The following is a 27,332-nucleotide window of genomic DNA, read 5'->3' as shown; positions in this document are numbered from 1 at the left end:
ATGGACGACGATGGGCGTTACAGAGACGGCCGCTCAGACTTTGTCCGCGGCGCCAAGGACATTGCCAAAGTGGCTAAGAAACAGGTGGGTAAGAAGGTGGGGCGCGGCATGGACAAAATGACCGACGAGTACACGAAGCGCTCCTATAAACGCTTTGAGGAGGAAGATGACGATGAGGACTACGCTGGTGTGCCAAGCAACGACGGCGGATACTACCGCAATGACAGCCGGGCCAATGACGATGAAGGTCACAGCGACTCCACCGAAGGACACGACGAGGATGATGAGATCTATGAAGGCGAGTACCAGGGCATCCCGAGGGCCGACTCAGGCAAGGCCGGCAGCATAGATGGGGTGACGGCCGCCCAGGCGCAGCAGTTCAGGGATCTGTCGGCCTACGAGGGTGAGAGGAGGAAAGACCAGGAGGAGTTGGCCCAGCAGTACGAGACCATCCTGCAGGAGTGTGGCCACGGGAAGTTCCAGTGGACGCTCTACTTTGTCCTGGGGCTGGCGTTGATGGCCGATGGCGTGGAGATCTTTGTCGTCGGCTTCGTGCTGCCCAGTGCAGAGAAGGACATGTGTCTATCTGAGCCCAACAAAGGCATGCTGGGTAAGACTTCCAGATATCTAGTCTTTTGCTTCCAAGTAGCGTAAAAAAAGAAATACTCCTATAAAAGCATTTGTGAAACACTTGGGAGGAGGGACAGCACACTCTGCAGCACCAACACAGTCGTATGTTTCTGGCCACTGAGCAACAGTTTCCTTTCAACTCATCTACTGTCCTCCGTGCTCCTCCTCTCTTTACTTTCATCTCAGCGCCTCCTTTGGGAGTCTGTGTCTCCACCTCACAGCTGGTCTTATCATAGCTGTTACCTTTGCAGTTTATCCCCCAGTAATTGCTTTTCTACAGCCTTGTTGGCAGAGGAACTGCAGCTATTTAAGATTCAACTGTCCGTGCAGCTTCTGAACAGCAGTAGAATTTTAAATCGAACTCTCAGCCAATCGAAACGCAGCGTTCTCCGCTTCAGTTCAGCTGTTTTCTGTGCGCTTGTGTGGGTGTGTGGGTGTGACGGTGATCGTGGCCATAGCCCCCTCACTGTATATGCTGCGTGTCTGTCGCTGTGTCTGTGTTTCTGTATGCTGTGAAGTGGACAAACACCTTCATTTCCTCCTTAGGGTCAATATCCAATCAGAGCTGCCTCGTTAGCTGTCAATGGCTGCCCAAGCGGGGACACTGTTAACAAGGCCCAGACAGATTCAAATGCACATTAAGAATCTTGGGCACAGATACAGACAGAGATATTTAGTCTGTGTCACTCCAGTAGATGAAATAGAGACACCACACTGAGAAATGTCCTGATGTGCTGAACATAAACAACACAGAACTAACAGAACTAACACACTGATAACATTAGCTGTAAACACTATTTGACCTTGGTTTGATATTTGATTATTTTGAACCCCTGCTAACTCAGATGGACTCAGGTACTCTTTTAGTTTAGCTGGATCAAAAAATGCTGCTGAATCCACATTATAATCCAAACTTCAAAATAAACTTCAAAGTAGATTAAAAAAAGAAGAATTCCAGCTAAAGTTCTGTTGAGCTGATCGAATGCAACTATTGGTGACGTAGACGTTACAGTGTCTCAACATGGACTCAGATGCTCAGTTGCATTTATTCATTTTGACGAATTCGATGAGCTCTGATTACATAACCTCCAGTGGACTCACAGGGTTCGACTGAACTGCTGCCACGTCGATGAGTATTGCCTCCCTGCAGATGGGGATGCCTGTGTATTGAATGTCTGCGCTGTTTAAAAATGAACATCATGGATTCTGCTCCAGCTCTAGCTGGAAGGATGTTGTTGAGTAATATTATTGCTAACAGTGACCTCTGTGCAACCCCAAATATATTGTCATTCTCCGCCAAATTAATTCTAATTGATTCTTTTTTTCAAAAGGTTACAGTTTGCAGTCACAGAACAAGAAGTTTGGATTTAGATTTCCGTTTAAGCTTTGACAAAGACGCGTTTGCTGCAGTACAGCGTGTTTTTCTAGCTGCAGCACTGCATCAAAGGTTATGTGCCGTGTTCATGAGGGCATTATTTATTATTTTCCACTCTGATTGTTAGAAGGTTTCCAGTGTAAAACACTGTTATGCTACACTGCTGTTACTGTGTAGCAATAACATGCCGTGTTCTCTGTGTTATATATGGGAAAGCAGGCATACACACACACACATGCACACACAGCTACATTTGGCGAGCATCCATGCCTTTTAATTGGTTACTGGGCTATGTGATTTTCCCAGTGGCCCATGCACAGGACAAGGTATTGACAGGGATTGCAGTGCCGACATCCGCAGTGAGCAGCCTGCGTGTGAGTGAATCTTCTGTCGGCTCCATGCGTATGTGCGTCAGGAGTGGTTATGGTTAGTGGTTATTCTGGTAATGACAATGGATCAGATGACTGTGAGATAAACATGTTCACACATGGTAAAGTAACCTGCAAAGAATTATCGCCTGACTCTGAAGTTCACCTCCTTTAGCATTAGCATCTTAGCATTTTCACCTCATTGTTTTTATTCTCAGGCCTGCAGCTTTACTGTCTTGGGTCACTGTCACCACTCAAACAGTGCCGTCAACTGTTTTAAATGAAAAAGCCCAGATAAATCCAATTTTTCAATTTTGTATGAGCTTATGTTACTTTTCAAAATAAAGAATTTAAATGTAACTGGTCACAGCAGCTGCCAGAGAGAACAGTGTTAGTAAAAAAAATAATACATTGCCCCCCCTCCCTCTCTGGCTGGGTTTGTGTCATGCCAGGGGGGAGCCAGTAGGGAGACACGATCGGCTCCAATTCCCTCCCCTCTCCCCGTTACGCAACACTCCTGACTCATGCTGGAGAGCCGCCTTTGCTCGAGCCTCTTTGCATCCCATGATTCCTAATGTCCTGCCCCCCCCCCCCCCCCCCCCCACCTCCTACCCTGCACTCTCCTTCTCAACACAAAAAGAGCTTCTCTCTCTAGTGTCGGCCACTTTAACTTGGCGCACAGTGGTAGAATCGTGTGTTGTGTGTGCGTGTCTGTACTGTATGTGTGACAGTGAGCGTATGCAAATGAGTGAGCGGTAATCGCTTGCAGAATATTAACGTCCTTACAGCAGAATTCAGATGTACCCGGAGAGAGGAATTATAGAAACATATAGACAGGAATTGTGTACTTGTTAAATTGTTTTTATCATGCCATTTTTTGTAAACCCTATCTATATTCAGAGCATGTTTCCAGAAGGTTTCCACAGAAGGTCAAATGAAGGAAAATAATGCAGAAAACCAGAGTGAAGCTCTCAGATGACAGCAGAGAATGCCTGTGGAACAGCATTTTTTGAGCACTGATCAAGAGGGAGACCCTTTCACAGGCAGCAGAGAGGCACAGAGTGGTTGTCATTGACTTGCCCTTGGTGAGAAGCTGCATAGGTTGCATCTGCAGCTTTGTTGCTATAATGGGAGAATCTGGGGTTTGTTACATACAGCAGCTCTGCCACTGGAAGGAGATTTCTCGAAAAGTGCTGGATAAGCGAGTACTTTCAGTGCTGAGTATATTTCACACTGTTGAGCCTTCAGTGTTCTCTGCCTGCTGTGACAATTTTGTGGACAGGGGGGACAATGTGCAGCCACGCTTCTGCTCGATATTGTTTTGGAGATTGCAGCCAACCATTTTTACGTTGGACATTGTGCTCAAATAGCCCGTTTCTTATAGCAAAGCTGCACCTGAAGCTAACAGGAACCTTTGCGCATCATAATGTCTCCTTGGCCTTTGGAAACTGTAGACAGAGCAGGTTGGATGCTGCAGCCTTCCACATATAATTAGTTGTTTTGTAGCAATGAATGAGAAATCAAACTCAGATATTAATATTCAGCTAACGTCTGAAAAGAAATATGCAAGCTATCACACGACAGATGGTTTCATTGTTTTTTCCCTCTCTTGGCAATAATGTTTTGATAGAACTGTCAAACTGTGCCTGAAGGGGCCCTGTTATAAGTATGTATTTCCTTTATTTCCCCAGAACGTTTGATCTGGATTTTTAAATGAATACTGTAATAATTTTGACTTCTGTCAGAAAAAAAATCAAAGAAGGAAATAAAGAAAAAGATCAACAGCACATTTTGCTTTTCATTTAATTTGCATTTTAGATATTTAGGTATCCAGAATAACTGACAGAGATTTTCTTTCCTTTTCCCTCGGTTCATATTAGCACAAACGGTAAAGTGAGTGTTTGCGCCACCATTGAAGCTGTATTCAAGGTGCTCTTCAGAGCTAGAGGTTATGTATGCAAGTAACAGCGTATTCCGTAAGTCATTTCCACCCTTTGAAGGCGTGTTAATCATGCAGCATTTGTTTGGCGTGAAAACCTACATTCCCATCACAGCTCTCACCGTCACAGGGTGAGACTGCTGCTGTGAAACACTTGTATCATTTACGTTTTCTGCTTTCAGTTTGCAGTAGGCAGTGTGATGGCCGACTGGCCAAGTCATCTGATGAGGGACTGCATCCTCCTCCGGTGCTGAAGAGCCTCAGCCCTCGGCTCATTCAAAAAGCCCTGTGCGCTCTGGCAGAAAGGGAAAACCGGCTATTAATAGTGGCCCCCTGCCCTGCCCCCTCCCTCACCCATGTACAGAGACACACAGCCCTGCAGCGGCACACGCTTTTTCTTTCCATGTCCGTCCGCACACATGCAGCACACGCACACACGCTGCCCTGGAGCCTTTGGGAGCTCTGTCACCGCTCAGACTAGCCACCATCCTCCCCTCCTCTTTCTCCTTCTTTCTTTTCTTTTTTTTTTTCGCTCATTCTCTTCCTTGCTCTCCATCGTCCCTTCCCCCCACTTCCTCTCCAGAGTGCCGAGGTGCTCAGCTGTCGGAAGACTCCTGCTTCTCCTCTATCTCGTCCTTTCGCTCCTCTCTCTCCTCTCTCATCCCTCTCTTTCTGAACAATTCTCATTTTGTTTCAGCTCTATGTGAAAAAAATAGATATTTTACAGTATCTCATAATATTGCATATCAATTATTAAAGGATAGAAGGGACAAGAAGTAATTGTTGACCAGTAAATAAATATGAAACAATGTAGATACAGAAGAACGATAAAAGCTCCCATATCAGAGTAAAAATAGAATAAAAATAAAATTAACTCCAAACTACTACTACTACTACTATTTATCTGGGCAAAATTCATAATTTAAGTTGTGAGACTGTCTTGAAATTGTCAGATGAATCAGTGGTTGGCAGCTTACAACTGCTGGATGGTTTGAAATGCAAAAACTGATGAGAGCAGAGCATGTGTCACCCTCGAGCCTTATTATGGCCTTTGAATCTCCTTGTTGCTGTCAGAACACTGCAAACAGGCAAAAGCAAGTGCTGCCTCTACACTCCCAAAATAGAAGCACAGTATTTTTGAGTACAAAGGGTTGTAGCCAGGGCAGAGTATACAAATGTAGGTAACCTTTCTTGCAAGTCAGTTTTGGCATGGCTGTGAAAGTACAAGTTCATACCGTTACCATACCAAAAGTCACATTTGGTATTTTACCCCCTTTTCCTCCCAGATTTACAGTTTGCAGTGCATCTTCACACCAGAGTGGTCAGATAAAACAGGGATCCCTCACCAGCTTCCCACGAGTTTGTTCCTCTGTTAATATAAAAACATCTATTAGAGTGGCCTTAAGTAAGATCAGAACCTGTTTTGTCCTTTGTGGTGGAACATTAGGTACAAATAGGATCTAAAGAGAGTCCATAAGGTGCCTGTGTTGGACATCTGTACTCTTCTTGTTCCTTTTCATCTGAGATAAGCTGTGAAAAGTTCTGTTGTTAGAAAAAAAAAAGAAAGAAAAAACTCCCACTCCTTCCATCACTTAATCTCTCTCTGATTGTGCTAGTTGCTGATTAGTGGTCAAATTGCAAAGTCACCCTCTGCTTTGCCTTTCAGAAATCTGGCTTTCAGTCAAACTCAGACTCCTAATCAATTACTTTGCCCCTCAGATAAATCAGATGAATTGGGGCACACTTTATCTTCATTTGTAGACAATGTGATGACAGGCGAGGATAGGGAGGGAGATATACTGGCCCAGATCCAGCGAGTGCTCAAAGGGGTGACACGTCCCCTCAGAAGTCAGATTCCCAGAGTGCAGCTCATAGGGAGGCTTGAGAAGAGATGTTTATTGTAGACTATGACCCATCCTGGTCGCTGCGGTTGTCTGTCTGTCTGCCTGTCTGTCCCTCTGTTCTTCTCCCTCGATGCTGCTGCATTGCGGCGACAGCTATTGAGCCCAGCCATCATCATTGGCTCAGTTTTGCCACTTTGAGCTGTATTGTCAGGAGAGGTGTCTCACAGCTGTCTGTCTGCCCTGCTGGGGTGAAACACATACAGATACAGGCACACACACACACACACACACACACACACACACACGCACATGCACACACACACACACACACACACACACACGCACATGCACACGCACACATAAATCACCCATGCACAAAGTAGACACTTACAGTACATTGAGAACATGAACAGGAGTAGAGACATGCAGACCTGGGACACTCTCTATGATACACACACACACACACACACACCAGGGATCATGGAAACGTCCAACATGTGCACACAAAAAAACCCCTGCAATCAATCACACAAGGGAGTGAAAGTCACCTTATTCCCCAAGTCAGCAGTCAGACAGACAGACAGGCAGACAGACAGACAGACAGACAAAAGGAAATAAGGGAATGATTCACACACACACACACACAGAAACACACACTTTTATCAACACCTTTAAAGGTCTTTTTTATCATCCAAGCAATTGGCTTGTTAGACTGTGATGGATTATCTGAGCTGATGCAGCAGATCAGTGGTTGTTGGTGCCTTGTGATAAGGAGCAGTGCACTACGAGCTGGTCGCTACAACAGAATGTGCTGTGCAAAGTCCAAAATGAGCCATATTCCCGTACACCGTACAACAACCAATTCCTCCTGTGTACATGTGAACGAAGGGAAGTAAAGATAAGTACAATTATCTGCTTCCACTGTGCCCTCTCCTTGGAAAATCAAATGATCAGCTTCTAACCTGCACACAAATTTTTATCGCTTAAAGATTAAACTAAAAATTGAGTCATCAGTTGTTGATGAAACTATTCGAATTAAAGAGCCACTTATTCACTTGTACCAGGGCTTTTGACCGTACCACAGAGTCCTCATCCCGCCCAGTATCCAAGCAATGACTTCCACATTGAATGATTCCTTACCTCATGGTTTACGTCCAGTGCTAATGCAGGAACTAGTTTGTCCCTCATGTGGAAAGCAGAAATTAAGGCTCCACACCCTTAATTTCTGCTTTCCACATGAGGGACAAACTACTTCCTTGGTGTGGTGGATGGGTGTGTGGTCTCACTTCTGTCACAGACACAAACGTTTGTCTTCTTATTGATCACAATCCTTCCCACACTCTAACCCTAACCTTAAGATAGTGTTTTAGTTTCCTAGCCACACCTTAATCTGAGTTTATTTGCCATGACTCTGATCTTACCCGAACCTTAACCATACCCTAGTAGTCCTTCAAATTAAATTAACATTATTAATTAGGCATGTCTCTCTGTGTTTTCTGATCCGCCCCTATCAGCAGGACATCACCAGGTATATGATCTGACAACAGCATGGTTAAGGTTGGGTCAGGTTTAGGGGAAGATCATGGTTAGTGGATCTCCGTCGTCATGGTTACAGTAACAACCACATGGTTTACTACGTTTCCTCCATTGCTCTTGTCATAATTACTACAGCTGCTACAGGGCTTGGTCTTCTTGGGATGTCAGTCTTGCCGTAAATGTAGACAGTTAAACAACACTGGAATTTGAGTGATGATTTTACATCATTGTAATGGAGCTGATATTCAAACTCATTTCTCTGGACACTTTCAGGACTTCTTATCCACGTTGGCTTTAAGGTTAAGCTTAACAGTTAATTGTAGACCCTGAAAACAACAGTTGACGTTGAGAAAATACTCCCTTCTCAATTACAATATGGTTGAAAGCTCTAGCACAAGTGGACCTTGAGTTGAAACTGTTTTGTCAATTGATCACCCATTTGTTTGCCTATGATAATGAGGTAGCAATGTCTTATTGGCACATTGTGCTGTTACATTGATCTAAAATCAACTGCATTGCCTTGTAGTCTTGACATTATAATTAGTATTTGAGGAAGCTTTAGGGTGCAGTGGAGACACATAACCTCGTGCCTGACAAACTGGGTTTAATTTGCCCATTTAGTGAAAAGAATATAGCACAGGTATTATATTCATAGCTTTTTATCTACAGAAAACTGAGAGTGAGATTTAAACACAGATGTCAAGACCAGGCACCGTACACTGGCCCTTTCCTCCTGATTTATTCACAGTGATCTCACCAATAATTTGTGTCACTGCAGACTTGGGTAGTGTGAAGACTGTTGACAGGATGTCAATAAGGCAGCAATTGAAAGCGAGCAACTGGTGTGTGTGTGTGTGTGTGTGTGTGTGTGTGTGTGGGAGCATCCTCAGTGCCGCAGAGGAGGGAGAAAACAAGACAGACAGACACACACACAGACAGAGAGATGCTGGCTGGGATAAGTGCATGGGATGTGAGTCACATTAGCACCTCAAATCACAACAGGATCTACAGCAGTGCTGTTAGTTTCTGTTATCAGCCTTCCTGCTCCCTGGGAATGAGTTTCTGATGTAGGAGAGAAGGTAACAGCCTTTTCCATCATATTCAGTCAGTGTATGTGTCAGCTGAGATGACCCTGGAGGCAAAAAGATGTGTCTGGTTCTGGTAACGTGTGAGTTTTAGCAATCCTCTAATCTAATTATCAGCAAGAAAGTGAATAAGCGTAATGTTGAAAAGTGCTGCACACAGAACATGCAAAATGTCAGGAGTTAGGTTTGACTCCAGCCACACTTTTGATCATCATGTTGATTCACTAGTCCAGTTGTCTACTGCATTTTTATTTATTCTCCGAACTGGAGACTGGTTAACTTATTCATGCTCTCACCTTTTTGTAAATTCATCACTTACATGTCTTCAAATCATTTAAAATGCTGCAGCCAAAGCATAACTAGAAGAAATAAAAGCAATCACATAACCAATACTTCAACTTCACTGCATTGTCTTTCAGTTCATTTTTAGAAACAGATTTTAAAATGACTACTTTTAAACCACTCCTTGGTCAGAATATCGCGTACATTTGGGAGGTTTTTCACCCCCATGTTCCCTCACTGCAATTTACAACAGAATCATATTAGCATTCCTCCGGCCGCAACTTACAACCAAGACTGAGCTTTTGCTGTGAGGAGCCACAAACCCTGAAACCACCTCCCTGTTTAAATCCACGTTTCTGTGTCAGTGACTTTCTCCACTAAAAAATTAATTTTCCATTAGGTTCTGTTTCTTGTATATGCTGTGGATCATTAGACTGAACGTCTTTTTTTTTGTACAGTCCAATTTAATTCTGTGTTTTTTATGTGAATCCCTTTATATAAAAGGTTATTATGATTGTAATCTTAATAACCCCTCTGCTGTAGTAGTGTATGGTTCAGATGATTATGCTTCTTTCTCTCTGGTTCATGCTTTATGCAAAATACTTTAGTCGTCCAATAAGGCTGCCAAATGAGCTAATTTTCTGCACATTGGAAATCTAATGAGAGTGAGGGCTGGGAGTAATATCAATGAGTTTACTGATGAATAAAGCCTCATTATCTTGCCCTCTGTCTCTCTTCCCTCCCTCATTATCTCTTCCCATCACATTCTTCCGCCACTGCTCTCGTCTCCTCTCCTTCTTCTTAAATACCAACTCCTCTTTCTCTCTCCCATGGCTTTACTCCCCCCTTCCTCCGTCAGGTCTGATCGTGTACCTGGGGATGATGGTCGGGGCCTTCGTGTGGGGCGGCCTGGCTGATCGGATTGGCCGACGGCAGACCCTCCTCATCTCCCTCTCCATCAACAGCGTGTTTGCCTTCTTCTCGTCCTTTGTCCAGGGCTACGTCTCCTTCCTCTTCTGCCGCCTGGCCTCTGGAGTCGGGTAAGGAGGCGGATGAGTCACACACAGTCACACACAGTCACAGCAGCCCGGGCTGGAAATGACACAGTCACGACCGCTGTGGTACATCAGTTGACATGCAGAGCAATGCCACGTCTCAGGGGACAGATAGGAATACTGCGTTGTTTACTGCAGCTGGAATGTTCCTGTTTCCTTCAAACCGTTTTGTCTTCTTCCACTTAAGGAAGTAATTTCATTCACTTAAGTCAACAACCTCCACACAGTGAGCCTCAACGAATTGGTTTTGATTGAAACTGGGTGTAAAGGCAAATACACGTAGCCACTGCCACGTGTATGTAACATCAATAATTTATGGCTTCCTGGCTTTTTGGTGTCTTCAGGCTATTTGTGCCTATGCTTCTGAATGCTGGGGCTATGGCAAAATGTCAGCAAAATGGCGGCCCTTGCTCTGGTCGTTCACAGGGTCTGAGTGTAAAACGTGACCTTCACCAGGTATAGGATTGTTTAGATACAGTAGGTAAGCTTATCTAGTTTTAGCTACACTAGAAATATTTCCACGTGATATCATGTTGTCTAGGTTTAGTCAGTTAAAAACACAGTTACAAAAAGACATCGCCAAAAACAAAGCGGGAACAAAATGCAATATGTATTTTTAAGTTAAAGTCGCTGTGTTTGGCGTCGCTACAGGAATGATGCCGTCAGTCACTACATCATTGTAGTTCAGACTGAAATATGTCAATGAATATCAAAAGGATTGCCATTGCTTTTAGTAGTGACATTTCTGGGCCCCAGAGGATGAACCCCGATGGCCTTAGTGATGCCCTGGCACCGCGAAGTTTGTGGTTTGGTTTTGAATGGTTTTATTTAGCACCACCAACAGGTTTCAATTCTCCAGTGGGATTTCTTGACTTCTACCACATGGATTGGCACAAAGCTTAGTACAAACATTCATGGTTCCTAGACAAAGTATTCTACACTAATGACTTTGGTGAGCCAGACTTTTCCTCTCGTGCCTCCAGCAGGTCGGCGTTTTTGGTTCAGACTCAAATGTCCTGATAATGAAATTTGATACATGAACCAAATATCTGCAGAGCCAAAACATTCCCATCATCCTCAGCTGAACTTTGTGTTTTGGGCTAATTGGCTAATGTTAGCATGCTAACACGCTAAACTAAAATGTTTATCACTGGTGGGTTTAAGTACTGCTCTGCAGAGCCGCTAGCACGGCTGTCAGTCTGGTCAATACAACCAGTCAGATGTTAGTAAAAACCTAATCATGTCACTCATTTAGCTACTGCGTGCAGTTGGATTATTTTGTTTGACTGTGGTGAACTTGAAACTTTTCCAAATTGAGTCATTTATTGAATCTGATCCTGGTCCTGCATTTGTAGATTACATGATACATTATGACATATGATTGGCTGTACATTAGAAAGTGTACAGATGCTGTGTGGTCGTGCCCCTGACGTCCATTAAAATGGCCAAATTTTGATTGTCTAGAAAGAGAATAATTTAATGTAATAACTTCAATTTAACTTTACAGCACTTAAATTACCAATTAAGATTGGTGTCATGAGTTCTGTTTGTTTGTTTGGAGTTGGATGCCTCTTCTTATGCAGAATTTATCAGTTTGACTGTGAAAATATGACTGATTCTCACAATGTGTTACAGCATTACATGATATTATGTTGTCATTTATCAGATTTCAAGATTTTTGTGCATTTAGTGTCACTGAGATAATGATAGAGAATGTCTCCACCGAGCCATTGGTGTTTGTTTGCAGAAATGTTAGTCCCAGACTTGAGAAAGACAGCACAGAACTGAACACAGACTCATCATGTATGGCATCTGCACACTTTCTGACTTACAGCCAATCATAATGTCAAAATGTGCACCGTCACCTGTAAATGCAGGACCCTGAGCAGATCTGGCAGGCCGGGCACATCTGGCACCTACGCATCAGTTCCCATCGGGCTGTAAACTGCTGTGATGGAACAGGTACAGAGGCCATAAAGATGGAGCTATCGATTTCAGTCAGCTGGGCCGTTATTAGTGGCTTTTAAGACTTTAATCTTCATTCCCAGTGCACTACAAGGCTGCTCAGCTGTCTCTCATACCTCATTCCTTCTCCTGCTTACTTAAAACCCTCTCTGTCCGTCCACCAGTGTGTTTTCTTTCCTGCACTCCTCCCTCCATTAGTAATACATTTTTTTTATTTCCACTATTTTTCTTTTTCACAACATTACCTATTTTCTTTTCTTTTTCTTTTTGCTACCTTTTTTAAGTACTGACTACTCATCATTGTCATCTGTCTTTCTTTTGTTTTTCCTCTTTCTTCTTTCTCCTCTCTCATTTCTCACTCGCCGCGTCCATGTGGATCTCTTCTCTTGCTTTTCTTTTAATTACTTTCCCGGTCTCATTCCTACGTCCCTCTTTGCTCCACAGAATTGGCGGCTCCATCCCGATTGTGTTCTCCTATTACTCCGAGTTCCTGGCTCAGGAGAAGCGAGGAGAGCATCTGAGCTGGCTCTGCATGTTCTGGATGATCGGTGGGATCTACGCCTCCGCCATGGCCTGGGCCATCATCCCGCACTACGGTGAGAAAAACAAACAGTCGGCAAATCATTGTGTAGGACAATCTGTACGCCACTTAGTTATAGTGCCAGGCAGCCATTTTCTTTTCAAGACTAAGTGTGGAGATGAGATGCCATGATTAGAACTATGGAGAGTAACTAACTAAAAATTACCCAAGACACTTCTTAATTACAATTTTAAGGTACTTTAGACTTTATACTTCCACTCACTACATTTCAAGTGGAAATATTGTACTTTGTGTCCTACAAGCTTTATTTTATAGATGTAGTTACTTGTTACTTTACAAATGAACATTTTTTCTTACGAAACATATGATCAACTTTTAAAATATGATGCATTTTACAGGTCAATCATCTAAATCCTATATTTAGTATTTAAATTGGCTTCACATTGACGGCATTAAAATACTGCTAATATGTTTATGCATCAATAATAATATTCCCATAATACTCATACACTCATATGTAGTAGATGTAATTTCAATCAGGGCCATTCTGCATAATTACTGATTCAGTACTTTTACTAGAAGATCTCAGTATTTCTTCCACTGCTGTCACTATGAAACAAGCACATTAGTGGCTCAGTCCAGGGATTTTGAGTGGATTGCAAAAGGTGCATTACCTTAATTTTTACTAAAGTTTACTTAAGTCACCAGCAGCTATCTTAGTAAGCAAAGGATAACCAGGGCTGATTTGATCAGTGGTTTCAGCCTCTCTACTGATACATACACCAAATTCTCTCCGATGTGTGCCGGTGGTATGCAATTTCTGAGCGAAAAGAAAATGGGCTAGTCCCATTGCAAACAAAAGTAAAATAGTAATAACCAGAAATAAAACAACCAACATGGTGCACATGTGACAAATCACTGCAATGCAGTTTTTAATCACTGCAGTTCAATAAATTACGCACAACCAGAGCATCACAGTGTCAATAGAAAGAGCTTCTAGTGCAGACAACCCAGCTGCCTCTTAGCTCTTCTTTTCTCTGACACCTCCTCTCTCTGCTTATCCTCATGCAGGCTGGAGTTTCCAAATGGGTTCGGCCTACCAATTCCACAGCTGGCGCGTCTTCGTGTTGGTGTGTGCCTTCCCCTCTGTGGCGGCCATCTCTGCCCTCACCACCATGCCTGAGAGCCCCCGCTTCTACCTGGAGGTCAGCCCGTCAGCCATCGCCTCGCTCAGACCTTGTGGAAATATTATTTGAACACATTTTGAACAGCCTTAAAAACAGAAAGCATCTGTGCACTTGTTAGGTGGAAGAATCTGTGCTGCAGACATAGTGCTGCTTACACACTTTTCCAGAATGTTGTGAATAGATAAATACATATGTGCATATATACCCGCCGTACCTTGCTGTCCTGTCTGGAGCAGGCTAGACAGCAAAGCACTGTCTTTATTCCTATTCAGTCTATTTTGACTCCACAGTGAACAAGTTGGAGAAGGTTCACGTTAAGGATGTTTTTACCTGCAGGAGTCTGGATCTACAGTGTGTGGATGTCTAGTGTGATTTGTGACATTCAGAATAATTACCATCCCCATATTACAGTAGCTGTGTTTGTGTGCTGCCAAACCACTTTTAGCTATCTAACACAGAAACTCTCACCTCAGCAGTGCTTTACCCACTTGTTCCCAAATGGTTTTTCATTTGGTCTATCTTGCTTCAAGACCCCTGCTGTCTCACACACACACACACACACACACACACACACACACATGCACGCCCACCCTTCTTTTGATACTGATTGACATCAGAAGGCACCAGTGAATTGTTTAAGTAAATGAAGTTGCAGCTGCTTGAAGTGATACAAAAAACCAGTGGAAATGGACATGAAAAGAATCTGTTAATTAATATATGAAAGGGCCGTGCACGTTTCTGAACACAAGATGTTGTATTCAAGTTTAATTTAGTCAAGGTTTTGATCGAAAGACCATTGGTTTAAGTCTTACAGTGTAATTTGGCACATCTGTGCATAAGAACTGAAAACGTTAATAATAGTCACAGTCAACAGTCATTAGACATGGCAGGAAATCTGCTTTCTCACTTTCTTGTTGAGAGTTATATGAGAATATTGATACCGCTGTCATGTCTGGATTGTAAGCATGAAGCTACCACCAGCAGCTAGCCAGTTAGCTTAGCATAAAGACCAGAAGCAACTGGCCTGCGCCTGTGAAAACATAGAAAGGTCATCCTACCACCCTCTGTAGACCTTACTAATGACAGCCTTTGAATACCTTTAAGCACTTTCACCACTTACACACCAGTGAAACTACACAGTATGCATGGGAAGCAAAAATGTACTGGATGAAATCAATTTGTTTATCAGAATAGGGCAAATCTGTGTCAAGGAGTTTGATTTTGACTTCCTGAGAAATGATAATAACTGGTAATATTCTCCTAAATGGTTTGTTGAATGTTGATTTTCAACAGACGTAGCGTTTGAGGAATTCATTTCTCCAAATGTGTGTCAAAGTTTGTCACACTGACATCCTGGTGCCTCACACATTTACAGATTAACTGATAAATTGAATCAAAACATCAGTCAGGCAGACCAGAAGAAACAGAGGACTCACAAACTACAGCACCGCCTGCTGAAACCGTTCAGCCTCCCTGCTGTGGGTCTAATTTCTACAGGGTACTACAGCACGAGTGCTGTCTGACATGAACATTTGCTATTGTTTCACTTTCCCCCTTAAGAATGGGAAACATGACGAGGCGTGGATGATTCTGAAGCAGGTCCACGACACCAACATGAGGGCCAAAGGCTACCCAGAGAGGGTCTTCTCTGTAAGTCACAGTCTTGCTGTCACTGTTGTCTGCATGCACACAGCTAACACGGCGCAGCAGGTTTTGAGCTCTGTGCTGCATAAATCTGCATATTAATGAGTTAAAACAGATTTTCTTTATACTCTGGTCTCTTAATGCCCCAAGCCACACAGTCCCTACAGTATTAATACTGAAATCAAACTTGGTGGCAAATATACTTTACGACCTCTTCTTGCTACATTAATGAGAAAATTTAATTATAATAACTGGTCATGTTTAATATATCATGGTGCTAATGGTGCGGCATTAGACTGATCAGGTACCTCATTATATCATTTTTATTGTCTCCGGGGTGGTGTCTTTGAACTGGAGAGCTTATTTGTTAGCTGTTGTGAATCAGATCACATTTGCTGAGACTCGTACATTAATTTGAATAATAGGGATGAATAATGATATGGAAAGAACATTAATTCTACTGAGCATCTGTAATATTTCAAAGCAAAGGTTTACAGATTAAGCTGTGATGAAAAATGAATTGTTAGTTTTTCATGTTTTATATCAAAGCTTGTGTCTCTCACATGTATAAAGCACATTTTTCATTGCCCTGTGCCCATTATTTGACTGATATTAATACATATTATATGGTAGTTACATTTATAAAAAACAAGTTTGCAAAGTGCTTTAAAAGAAAAAAAGCTATGATCATTTAACAACAGCAATTCAATCTAAATATTGAACCACTGAGCTGTTGTTTCCAGGTGACCACCATCAAAACAGTGAAGCAGATGGATGAACTGGTGAACCTGGGCGACGGTGCCGCCTGGCACGAGAAATGGAGGATAAAGCTCACTACACTTTTCCATCAGGTGACAAACCCTGCAGTTTGTTTGCTGTTTCTTATTTAGGAATATTAAGTGTTGAGATGAAACACAGAAATGCGGCGACACAATGAGGGCAGATCACTAGTCTGTAAATATAGTCAGTGTTTGCATAAAATAGGTTTTCTGAATGAAACCTGCAGATCTCAGTTCTAAAACTCCTCATCTTAATAGATGGGAAAACAAGCGAGAGTTCGCTAAAGAGAAAACAAGAAATGTGTCGTACCATGCAGGTAATTCACATTTACAGTGTTGTTACAGCGACTGCAGTCTGCTTCTCTAGAGGATCGATGCCTTCTCGTATCTGTTTGGTAAACAGGAAGCTTAGAGCCTGGACTCTTTCCATCTAGCTTAGCCCGAATACTTTACATTTAGTCAGTGTTAAGTAAAATGCAATTTATAAGGACACTGTTTTTAAGGAACACAAGCGTCAGCCAGAACTCAGATGAAAAGACTCGGCTTTATTTTTGTGATAATTCTCCTCGTCTGTGTGGACGGTGTGTGTTTAGTGACTGTGTGTGTTTGTCTGAGATTGCGCTGCTCTGGCTGTCACAGTTTGTTATCTCTACGGCTGGAAAGGGATTCTGGGATATGGTCTTTATGAAAAGAGACTTGTTTTCTCGAGATGTCTGGTGTGTGTTTACTTTTTATTTGACTGTGCTATTTATTATTTTCTCTCTGTGTTTCCAAGGTGTGGAGTAATTTCCAGACTGTTTTCTCCCCCGAGTACCGCCGCACCACTTACATGATGATGGCTGTGTGGTTCTCTATGTCCTTCAGGTAAGATCAGGTTAAAGAACAGTGTACTACTGCAGGTTTCTCTGGGTGAGAATGACACTCACGGTACAAACTACCAGTTACTCAGTGGAGTCCATTTATTTGCTGCAACCAAAAAGAGCTGGCTAGTGTTGATCACAGCAGTGTTGCGTTGTTTGTTGGCTTATCAGCGTACTGTTAGGCAGCTGTGGGCGATCTGAATGCAGAGGAAGTGCTCGTTTGTCCAAAATGCAGCGTCAGGTTCAGATTTCCACATGGGCAAAACTCACTCCGTACGGCTTTGATCAAGTTTTGTTAATAAAAAAATGAAAGAGCAATGAAAGGAACGAAAAAATAATGAAGCCAGTGAGGGAATACTACAGGTTGCTGCTGATACACCAGAGTACTTCTGTTTGTAGGTCAGACTCAAATAAGTAAACAACAGAGAAGCAGAACTACAAACGATTCAACTAGGAGCTGTCAGCGAGAGAGGACATTTTCACATCCTTTAAAAAGTAAAAATGGGAAGACCGCTTTGCAAAAATACTCCTGTCAGTTTTTAAGCTAGTTGGCTGTAGCTTCATATTTAATGGACAGGTGTGAGAGTGGTGTCCATCTTTTTTTATCCCTCTGCCTCTCCGATAGCGAAAAAGTATGTTTCCCAAAGTTTCAAATTATTCCTTTAATTACAGGATTTGTGTAATTGCACTTTGTTTCTTTCCACCATCAGTACCCTTTTCAGTTTGATACACTATTTAAGTAAAAACATGCCATTATTTACTGTGCACAATAATACTAAATTCCCTCCCCACCCGTGGCGCACCCTGACACACATGCTACCACACACAGACAAGGTCTGAAATTATTCAGCTAGATTTTCCATGATGAAAGAGGTGCGTTTAGGGACCAAGTCTGTCGCCGCCACTGTCACTGATCTCCGTCTGCAGGGCTGACTGTCTTTTTTTTAATTCACTGGTATAATCTGCAGTTACATCACCGTCACCACTAGTATTTCAGTTCTTTATAATCAGATGATCTGCTTAATGAGGTAATTTAAGCATAGGCTAAGAGCGGTTAAGTAGGTGAGGATGGGCTGTAAATGGGCTCAAATGTGCACAAATAGAATTAGCAATTAATATCCAAAATACATTTTTAAAAGTCCTTTACCTTTGCGGGAGTAGTCCAACCCTAGTTACAAATACAGTGTGCCCCTGGAATATTCATGCACACAGTAACACTGCTCAGGTGCCTCTTTGATAGATAGATCATCTTTTCTCTGCAGGCCCTTTTCTCTAGGTTTGTCTTCTCAGTGACAGCAGCAGTCTCACTTCCTCTGTCTCTCTCCTCCTCCTCCTCCTCCTCCTCCCCCTTCGCCCAGCTACTACGGCCTGACAGTGTGGTTCCCCGACATGATCAAGTACCTGCAGAAGCAGGAGTACTCCTCGCGCACCAAGGTTTTTGTCAAAGAGAAAGTAGAACACGTCACCTTCAACTTCACCCTGGAAAACCAGGTCCACCGCCAGGGAGAGTACTTCAACGACAAGTGAGTCAGCTGCATCCCCTCGTTAGTGTTGGCCTGTCGAAAGTGGGCGGACTCATCCATGATGGTCAGGTGCCTTTTGTTCCAGGGATATTTCAACAATTTTTAGTTGTTAATATCTCTGGTGGATACATTTTTTCACACTGTGTAAATACTTTGTGGTGCGTGATAACAAACCGGATGAAAATATGTACGAGGCTTCTTTAAGTGTTTTATTCTAAGCATTGCTTGGACTGGGATGAAGCCCAGCAGGCTTGTTCAAGCCTGTGACTGATGCTTCCTTTGACCTTGGCTTTTCAACCTGAACTCTGTCTGTGATTTGAGTTGTTAAATTTCAAACAGTGATATTATAATAGTACAGAAGCCCTGAGAGGCAAGAGAGAAAAACCAAATGGTGATACATTTTTTAAGTCTGATCTCCTGTGCTCATGATTCAAGAACAGACTATAAAAAAGGTTGTGACAGGATCTTTTTTTTTCAGAAAAAAAGTCAATGTTGTTCTAATACTCTGTTCTAAAATTGGACTGGTGGTGTTTGGTAAATGGCTGGAGGTGTTTAGCTCTGTAGGCAGGGCTTTCCGAGCTAATGATCACAGGGTAGAAAACAATTTACATCAGTCTTAGAAAATGGACCACCAGATTTTTTTTCTCACTTGGCCTTTCAGAGCCTCTGTATGATAAAATATCTGACAGCCAAATACTTTCAAACCCTTTCGATGAAAGACTTATCGATCTCTTCGCATCTTTTGTCTCGTGTCACATTCAATTCTCTTCATTTCTTGGTTCCATCACTGCTGTCTGTTGTAACTCACAGGTTTATGAACCTGAGAATGAGATCAATGGTGTTTGAGGACTCGCTGTTTGAGGAATGTTACTTTGAGGACATCACCTCCAGCAACACCTTCTTCAAGAACTGCACTTTCATCGCCACACTCTTCTACAACACAGGTAGGACACGCACACACACACGCACACACACACGCACACACACTGACACTATATAATGGTTAATAAAAAGGTGTTACTGCACAGCTCACTAGAATAGAATAGAATAGAAAGCCTTTATTGTCATTGTACTGGGTACAATGACAATAAAGATTAAAAAAAGGGCAGCTCCTTAAAGTGCACAAAAAAAAAAGTACAACACTATAAAAACACAGTAATAAATAATTAAATAAGTGGCATCAGTGCTGGAATGCAGTAAAGCAATAATGAGGTGACATCAGTACAGAAACGTCAGTGCAGATCAGAGTTTAAAAAGGTGACAGCTTTGGGGAAGAAACTGTCTCTGAGTCTATTCGTTTTTGAACGGATGGACCTGTAGCGCCTGCCGGAGGGCAACAGGTCGAAGAGGTGGGTGTGGTGTCCTTAACAATGTTCCTGGCCCTGCTGAGACAGCGGGAGTTGTGTATGTCAGTCAGGGAGGGCAGAGGGCAGCCGATGATCTTCTGCGCCGTGTTTACCACCCTCTGCAGTCTGCCTGTCGGCCTCAGTGCAGCTGGAGTACCACACCGAGACAGCGTAGGTCAGCAGGCTCTCAACTGAGGAACGATAGAAGGTCACCAGCAGCTGTGTGTTCAGATGTTCCTTCCTGAGCACCCTCAGGAAGTGTAACCGCTGCTGGGCCTTCTTGACCAACGCTGTGGTGTTCGCTGTCCAGGAGAGGTCTGCGGAGATGTGGACGCCGAGGAACTTGAAGGACTGGACTCTCTCTATGCGTTCGCCATTGATGTACAAGGGGGCGGGGTCGACGCTAGAGCTCAAACATGAGTCTCGACTAGAAATGTTGCTTTCATTTAACAAATGAGGCGTGAATGTGGGCTTGCATGGCTGTATAAGATCAACGTTCTCCTTTAACTTCATTGTCCTCAGGGGACATCTTGTCGTGCAGCCAGGTGAAACACAGAACACACACCGACTTGAACATAAAACATGGAAGATGTGCTGTGGGGAAGTGGTATGGTGCAGTAAAAGAAACAAGGTGTAAGCAAATAAACAGAGGGAGACAGAAGACTTGACTGGCTGTCCGTCTGCTCTCTGCAGGGAATCCTGTGCACAGAGGGTCATCCAAATATTTTCAGAAAAGACTACGTTTATGCATATTGCCATTGCAATATAAGCTCTGGAACACTTTCCCTCCTTTGTGTTTCCAATCTTACCAAGGGACTCAGTGAGTTCATTGATGACAGTGTTCACTTATCACACCTGCTTACTAAGCACATAGTTAAGTGTCCCCAGTTTTAGTGGACACAGTATTGTCCTCCATTCTTTCTCCTGAAGTGTAAAAGAGCAGCTAAATTGGCTCCAACTGTCTGTAAAAATGGCTCAATTACCGTCCCCCTGACTCCACTGACTGACTGGCACTACACCAAATGCAGAGCTGCAGTGTCTCCTAGCAACCCGGACCCAGTCCTCCATTATTTCAGTCAGTCATCTCAAACTGTGCGATTGATTTTTCTCCACAGAGATGCCACATATAGAAAGCTGCTGAGAACTGTATCTCTGTACGGTCCAGTAAAGGGACACTGTCCACAGACTGAGCAGCTGTGTCCACACAGACAAACACTGGCATGCAGCAGATCTATCAGCCGGATCGTCTGCTCGCTTTGTCAGTTGTTTGCAGTCTTAACACACGCAGAACAATCACTCACAGCTGCTGTCATTGGCGGCTTGAAGCTCCCCATTAGAATGGGAATTAGAAACTTGTTTGCTTATTAATACTTAACCTGTATTTGGACTCCCTGTTCACATCTTTAGGCGGTCTGATAGATGTTATAGTGTACATTGTTGTCACAATGTGGCGCAATGGGAACAAACCACATGACGGATGCAGCTGAGCTGTACAGGTGGAGCATGATGTTAGTCTGTGTGTACTGAGCCAGAGACTTGGCAGCTTATTCTTCACAGTTTATCATAATGTCATTAATTTGGGAGAGGGTGGTGTTTGGGTATATTCTTATTTGCCTGCATTAGTGAGTCTTGCCAGATTATATTAAGCTTTGACTCGACATGGAATAAAACTCTACATTTGTATGATGAACAAATGTACCTGCCACCTGCCACGCGCTACACAAAAGCCCAGATGTCATGTGAGTTTCTTTCCACAGTGCAAAGCTGAGCCTGAAGCACCCAGTACACCAGCTGCTGTGTGCACAGTGTCTCCCACCTCAGCCAGGGAACCTCATAGGTCCGTTAGAGTTGCTTTATAAGCCTGTCGGTGGCCGCTCCCTCCTGACAGACAGATCTCCAGCTCTGCCATGTTGTTTGCTTTTTCTTATTATTATGTTCTTTATGACAGAAAAAAGCTGTTGGATCACAAATAGCTATAACAAAAGGTAACCTCCTTTTGATACATTGTGCAATTTTGATTAACAAAAGCACACTCAGATCTATGCAGTAAATCACTTTAATATAAGTTTTCAGTCCATCTGACACTAATCAGAGCATACATGAAACATCTAGGTCCAAATCAGGATCTTGATATGAGTGTGATGCTGTAATCCAAGATTCGTCTATTCACTCCTTCATTCTTTAATTTGGAGCTCATGGTGCATGCTGGCCTCTGCCTGGTGGTTCCCCATAGCTCTCTGTTCTGTGTGAGACCTCGTCTATACTGATCACACCGGTGTGATCTGTGATTTATGATGTCTCGTGCCTGACTCCTCCCAGAGCCCCATTTATTTTTGTAGAAATTGTATGATACCACTAAAAAATGCTTCTTGTTTTTGCATTCAGGTTTTCTCCTGTGCTTATTGTGCTCTACCCTGTAATTCTTTGCAAATATGGCTCCCATTTGTATGCCACAGTGCCACACCTAATACTCTAAACTACAATTCCCAAGAGGTGGAGCCTCTGGCATCAGGGTACACGCAGGTGTGTAGTGAAGTGGTTTACTGCATAGATCTAAGTGTGCAGAAACCTTTCCCATCAAACTTGTAATCTTTATGCTTGCAGCACTTTAGCAAAGATCCAGCCAGGTGAAGCGTTAGGATACATTGTGCAGCTACAATTGCACGCGTCCATGGTGATTCAGACATGTTTAGCTGTAAATGTGATTACACTGTAAATGTGTTGAGACACGGAAGGGACAAAAAAGGAAGCTTTCATCACTTTTCTACCAGCGTTTTAGGTAAACGGCAGCTTCTATAAGATTACGTGGTTCAAGTTGAAACCAGTGCACGGACACAGAGCTGAATCCGCGTGCGTAAATAGTGCCACTCCCGCGCATTAAACTTACTTCTCAAAGTAGTGATACGATCCGGTCCGTGCAAGCTGTCTGTCCGTCTGTCTGTCTGTACTTTACAGCATGTTAGTTTTGCTTTGCCCGTTAGTTTTTTCGTTCATTCTCCACATCGAACACACATATTATGGGCTTTTAGCCAAACTCGCTGTGTTATTTAAATCATACGAACATAGAAACCCTGTGTTCCGTAGCAACGGATCTCTCTGTATTCCAGCTGCAGTGCTCTGTCCGTGGTGCTGATGCAGCCAAGATACACATGCATCTAATTATATAGGTAATCATTAAAGGTGGACATTGATCACAGAGCTGCGGACTTATTATGTATTATATTATTATAACCCCGCAGTTACAGCGTGACTGGACACGTGACCAGTCCGACCAGTTTTTAAATAAAAACACTCCTGACGTCACAGCGGACGTCCAGAACTCTTTGATGCCTTTGATCTTTGAACAGCAGCCTGACTGGTAGGCTACAGCTCAGTCCTGCAGAACTCACCACCTCCATCACACAGGTATCTTTGACCATTTGTGCAGAGTTTCGCTACACCTGACAACTACACTTAATTATCAGAAGAAATCCGGTTTTCTCTAATCATCCACCCACCATCCACTTAAATGGCATTAGCTTTGGTAGTCAATAGAGCTGGAGGTCTCCTCATGAGGTCTGGACTGGGATTTAATGGCCTCAGTTCGCTCAGGGTGAACCCAGCCAGATCTATGTTCTCTAAAGCACGTCGAGAAGTACCCCCACCAGCACTGATCAATGTGAAGGATGGAAGCAACAGGAATTCTAGGGCCTGCATAGGCTCGGACGGTCTGACCAATGACTGTCAAAAACAACAAGAGGAGGACGGCACCTCTGAGACCCACAAGCGTCGTTCTCATCCTGGGATCTTTTCTCCAGATGTGTCTTGTTATATTTCCGTCCCCAAGATGGAGAGAGCCTGGAGATATAGCATGATTCCTCGCCCACACGCATCGCAGCCTCCAGCACCTTTTTCCAGAACCATAGCAAACATTGCTGCTTCGTGTTCCAGGGCCAAAGTAGAAATAACAACATCTATCAGAAAGCTCGGAGCGAGAGTGTTTTCTGCCGCTGCTTACGCAAGACATGTGTTGCTTTTCCGCGCGGCCGAAATGGAATCAAACACAATTGAAGCGTTTGGCATCAGGCTCCTTGCAAAACTCGTGCTTACTCTGGAATCACTGATAGAGGAAATAGCACCAGTTTTCTTCTTTGCTCGCAAAAAAATTTCATCTCTTTTCAGCATGGCAAAACAGATACAGTTTCTTTATAGAGTCGCTGCTGGTTTTTCCAAGACCCGAGCAAGAGTCACTGCTGGTATTTCCGAGGCCAGAGCAAAAGTCACTACTGGTCTTTCCGAGGCCAGAGCAAGAGTCGCCGCTGGTCTTTCCAAGGCCAGAGCAAAAGTCGCAGCTGGTCTTTCCGAGGCCAGAGCAAAAGTCGCCGCTGGTCTTTCCAAGGCCAGAGCGAAAGTCGCAGCTGGTCTTTCCAAGGCCAGAGCAAAAGTCGCAGTTGGTCTTTCCAAGGCCAGAGCGAAAGTCGCCGCTGGTCCTTCCAAGGCCAGAGCAACTGTCGCCGCTGGTCTTTCCAAGGCCAGAGCAAAAGTCGCCGCTGGTCTTTCCAAGGCCAGAGCGAAAGTCGCAGCTGGTCTTTCGAAGGCCAGAGCAAAAGTCGCCGCTGGTCTTTCGAAGGCCAGAGCAAGAGTCGCCGCTGGTCTTTCCAAGGCCAGAGCAAAAGTCGCCGCTGGTCTTTCCAAGGCCAGAGCGAAAGTCGCCGCTGGTCTTTCCAAGGCCAGAGCAAAAGTCGCCGCGGTTCTTTCCAAGGCCAGAGCAAAAGTCGCCGCGGTTCTTTCCAAGGCCAGAGCAAGAGTCGCCGCTGGTCTTTCCAAGGCCAGAGCAAGAGTCGCCCCTGGTCTATCCAAGGCCAGAAAAGATAGTTCCAGCTCCCCTAAACAGGAGCTGGAGCATCAACCTCCGAGTCAACCTCCTCCGAATCAACCGAGATAGCTCAGTTGTTGGTGGCAGTGACTCTCCCCTTATTCACGTGAGTTTACTCCAGGTGCTCTGGTTTCTCACTGAACAGGACCATAGAAATAATAAATAATAAATAAAAATAATTAGAATCAAAAACAAAAATCTAAATAAAAAAAATGGAATCATAAAACAATAAGTAATGAGTTTCATTTAATATTATAGGTTTACTCAGTGCTATACAATACATGTTTGTTAATGCCACACATCCTCCTTAAAGACATTTCCAACCGCACAGCTGTCACTTCATGTTTTCTCCCTTGTAGCATATAATAAAATAATAATAATAAAAACAATAGTTTGAAAAAAAGTAAGCGTCTCCCCACTTACCCTCTTTCCTTCATCCACTCTTCTTTGTTGCTCTCATGATGTTACGCTGTTGCTAACCAAACTTTCCTGCAGGCGTTTCACATTTAAAGCCTTCACAGAAAGGGATTATAGTTACAGCATACATAAAAGGCAGATTAATCAGAAGCATCGGCATCTTTTCTCCCCATCCTGCCAACAAGCTCACTGTACTAAATCAACCCCTTCAAACCTGCTCCCTTTCTGTCTCGTTTCTCTCCTTCCCCTCCCTCCCCCTCCTCTCACCCCAGATCTCTTCAAGTACAGACTGGTCAACTGTAAGCTCATCAACAGCACTTTCCTGCACAACAAGGAGGGCTGCCTGCTCAGCGACGTCAGTGATGAGAACAATGCCTACATGGTTTACTTCGTCAGTTTCCTGGGCACATTGGCCGTGTTGCCAGGCAACATCGTCTCCGCGCTGCTCATGGACAAGATCGGACGGCTGAGGATGCTAGGTAACACGAGGACAGGGCTACATCACTCAGCGCTGTGTGTACTGACGGACAAGATGAATGGGAGATAAGGTTGTACCTCAGTGGACATCTGGGTGTTAAAAGATTAGAGTTGCTATTGCTCTGAAGAATAAGGTTTAAAAACCCATAGGCCAGTGGCTGCTACTGTCACCTCACATTAATAAAGCTCAAGTGTGACGTTGCCCAGCTAATGGCGGACAGTATACTTGTATTCTCCTGGTGAAACACAAGATTTAGAGGAACTTTTAATAACCAAAAGCCAGTGATGATCTCTTCTGACACAGAGACTAGGTCAGCTCTAGAAATATCTGAGTCCAGCATAAAAAGTGAATGACACCTGGAGTTTTCAGAGTGGAGGCTGATGCTGGCGTGCTATGATAGTACCATGATCTAGGAGCGAGAAATTTTCTTCCACAACTATGTTTGCAGGATCTGGATAAACAGACCTGATTCTTCTTTAACAGACTCAACTTGAACCCAGTCCATTTTTGTATGGACAGTCATGGTAATATATGCGGGATTTCTCTCCTTCCTTCATTCATCACTCTTTTCCACCACCTTCTTCTCCCTTTGTCTCCAGCGGGCTCCAGTGTGATCTCTTGCATCAGCTGTTTCTTCCTGTCTTTTGGCAACAGCGAGTCAGCCATGATTGCTCTGCTCTGCCTGTTTGGGGGAATCAGCATCGCTTCCTGGAACGCCCTGGATGTGCTGACCGTCGAGCTCTACCCTTCTGATAAGAGGTAGGCGGTTTAGGCATGCCCTGAAATCTCCTTGACACAGCGATGACACGGTCGGTGGTGCTGAATGACGTGTTAAGTGATGCCAAGAGAGTTGCCCTGCGATGATTGGCTGGCTTACAGGGATGGATGACATTGAGGGGTGAAAGCATTGGTGGAGCATGTGATGTAAAGCATTGAGCTGTCTTGCTGCCACGTAATGCCTTTGGTAGGATGTGCTTGTAGGGTTTTTTTTTTGGGTCCCACCTTATATAGCTGATTATGTAAAGCTGCTTTGATTTATTAAATGAATTGCAGCCTAATCTAAAACAGATTATGACTACTTGTCCGGAACGTAATTTAAACATTTAATCAGAGCGAGAACATGGAGCTCTTGTGTTTTCTCACCATTCAGTGTGAGAGCAGCTTTTGAGTCTCGATTTTAGAAGATGTAGCTCCACCTTGTGGTCCCCACAGCCTTTACAATGAAGTTCTGAGACTCACTTTAACGGTTCGTGACATAAAGAAAACATCTGTATTTTGGATACAAAGTGAAAGACACATTTTCTGTTGCTTCATTACTCCACTGCTTTTCACCTGTGGTTGTTGTTTTTTTTTTTTTTATCCCTTCTTGATACGTGATCAGACCACAGACAATCACCTGACTCTGCTCTCTCTCTCTGTCTGCCTGTCTCTCTTCTCAGAACCACAGCATTCGGCTTCCTCAACGCCCTCTGTAAACTAGCTGCTGTCTTGGGCATAAGCATCTTCACCTCGTTCGTGGGTATCACCAAGGCCGTGCCCATCCTGTTCGCCTCGGGGGCGCTGGCGGCCGGCAGTTTTCTGGCCCTCAAACTACCAGAGACGCGGGGTCAGGTGCTGCAATAG

General features: G+C 43.7%; 1 protein-coding gene across 1 annotated transcript; it reads left to right on the top strand.

Annotated features, from left to right (window-relative positions):
* Positions 1 to 27,332, top strand: sv2a (synaptic vesicle glycoprotein 2A). Its single transcript, XM_070835428.1, has 12 exons — positions 1 to 610; positions 9,919 to 10,099; positions 12,524 to 12,675; positions 13,692 to 13,825; positions 15,368 to 15,457; positions 16,195 to 16,302; positions 17,006 to 17,094; positions 18,449 to 18,613; positions 19,424 to 19,557; positions 25,504 to 25,710; positions 26,309 to 26,468; positions 27,149 to 27,332. The coding sequence occupies exons 1-12, from the start codon at positions 1 to 3 to the stop codon at positions 27,330 to 27,332; spliced, it is 2,214 nt and encodes a 737-aa protein (XP_070691529.1).

Source organism: Pempheris klunzingeri, chromosome 8, assembly GCF_042242105.1.
Source record: "Pempheris klunzingeri isolate RE-2024b chromosome 8, fPemKlu1.hap1, whole genome shotgun sequence".
NCBI classification, from domain to species: domain Eukaryota; kingdom Metazoa; phylum Chordata; class Actinopteri; order Acropomatiformes; family Pempheridae; genus Pempheris; species Pempheris klunzingeri.
This window is presented reverse-complemented; position numbering and strand designations above follow the sequence as displayed.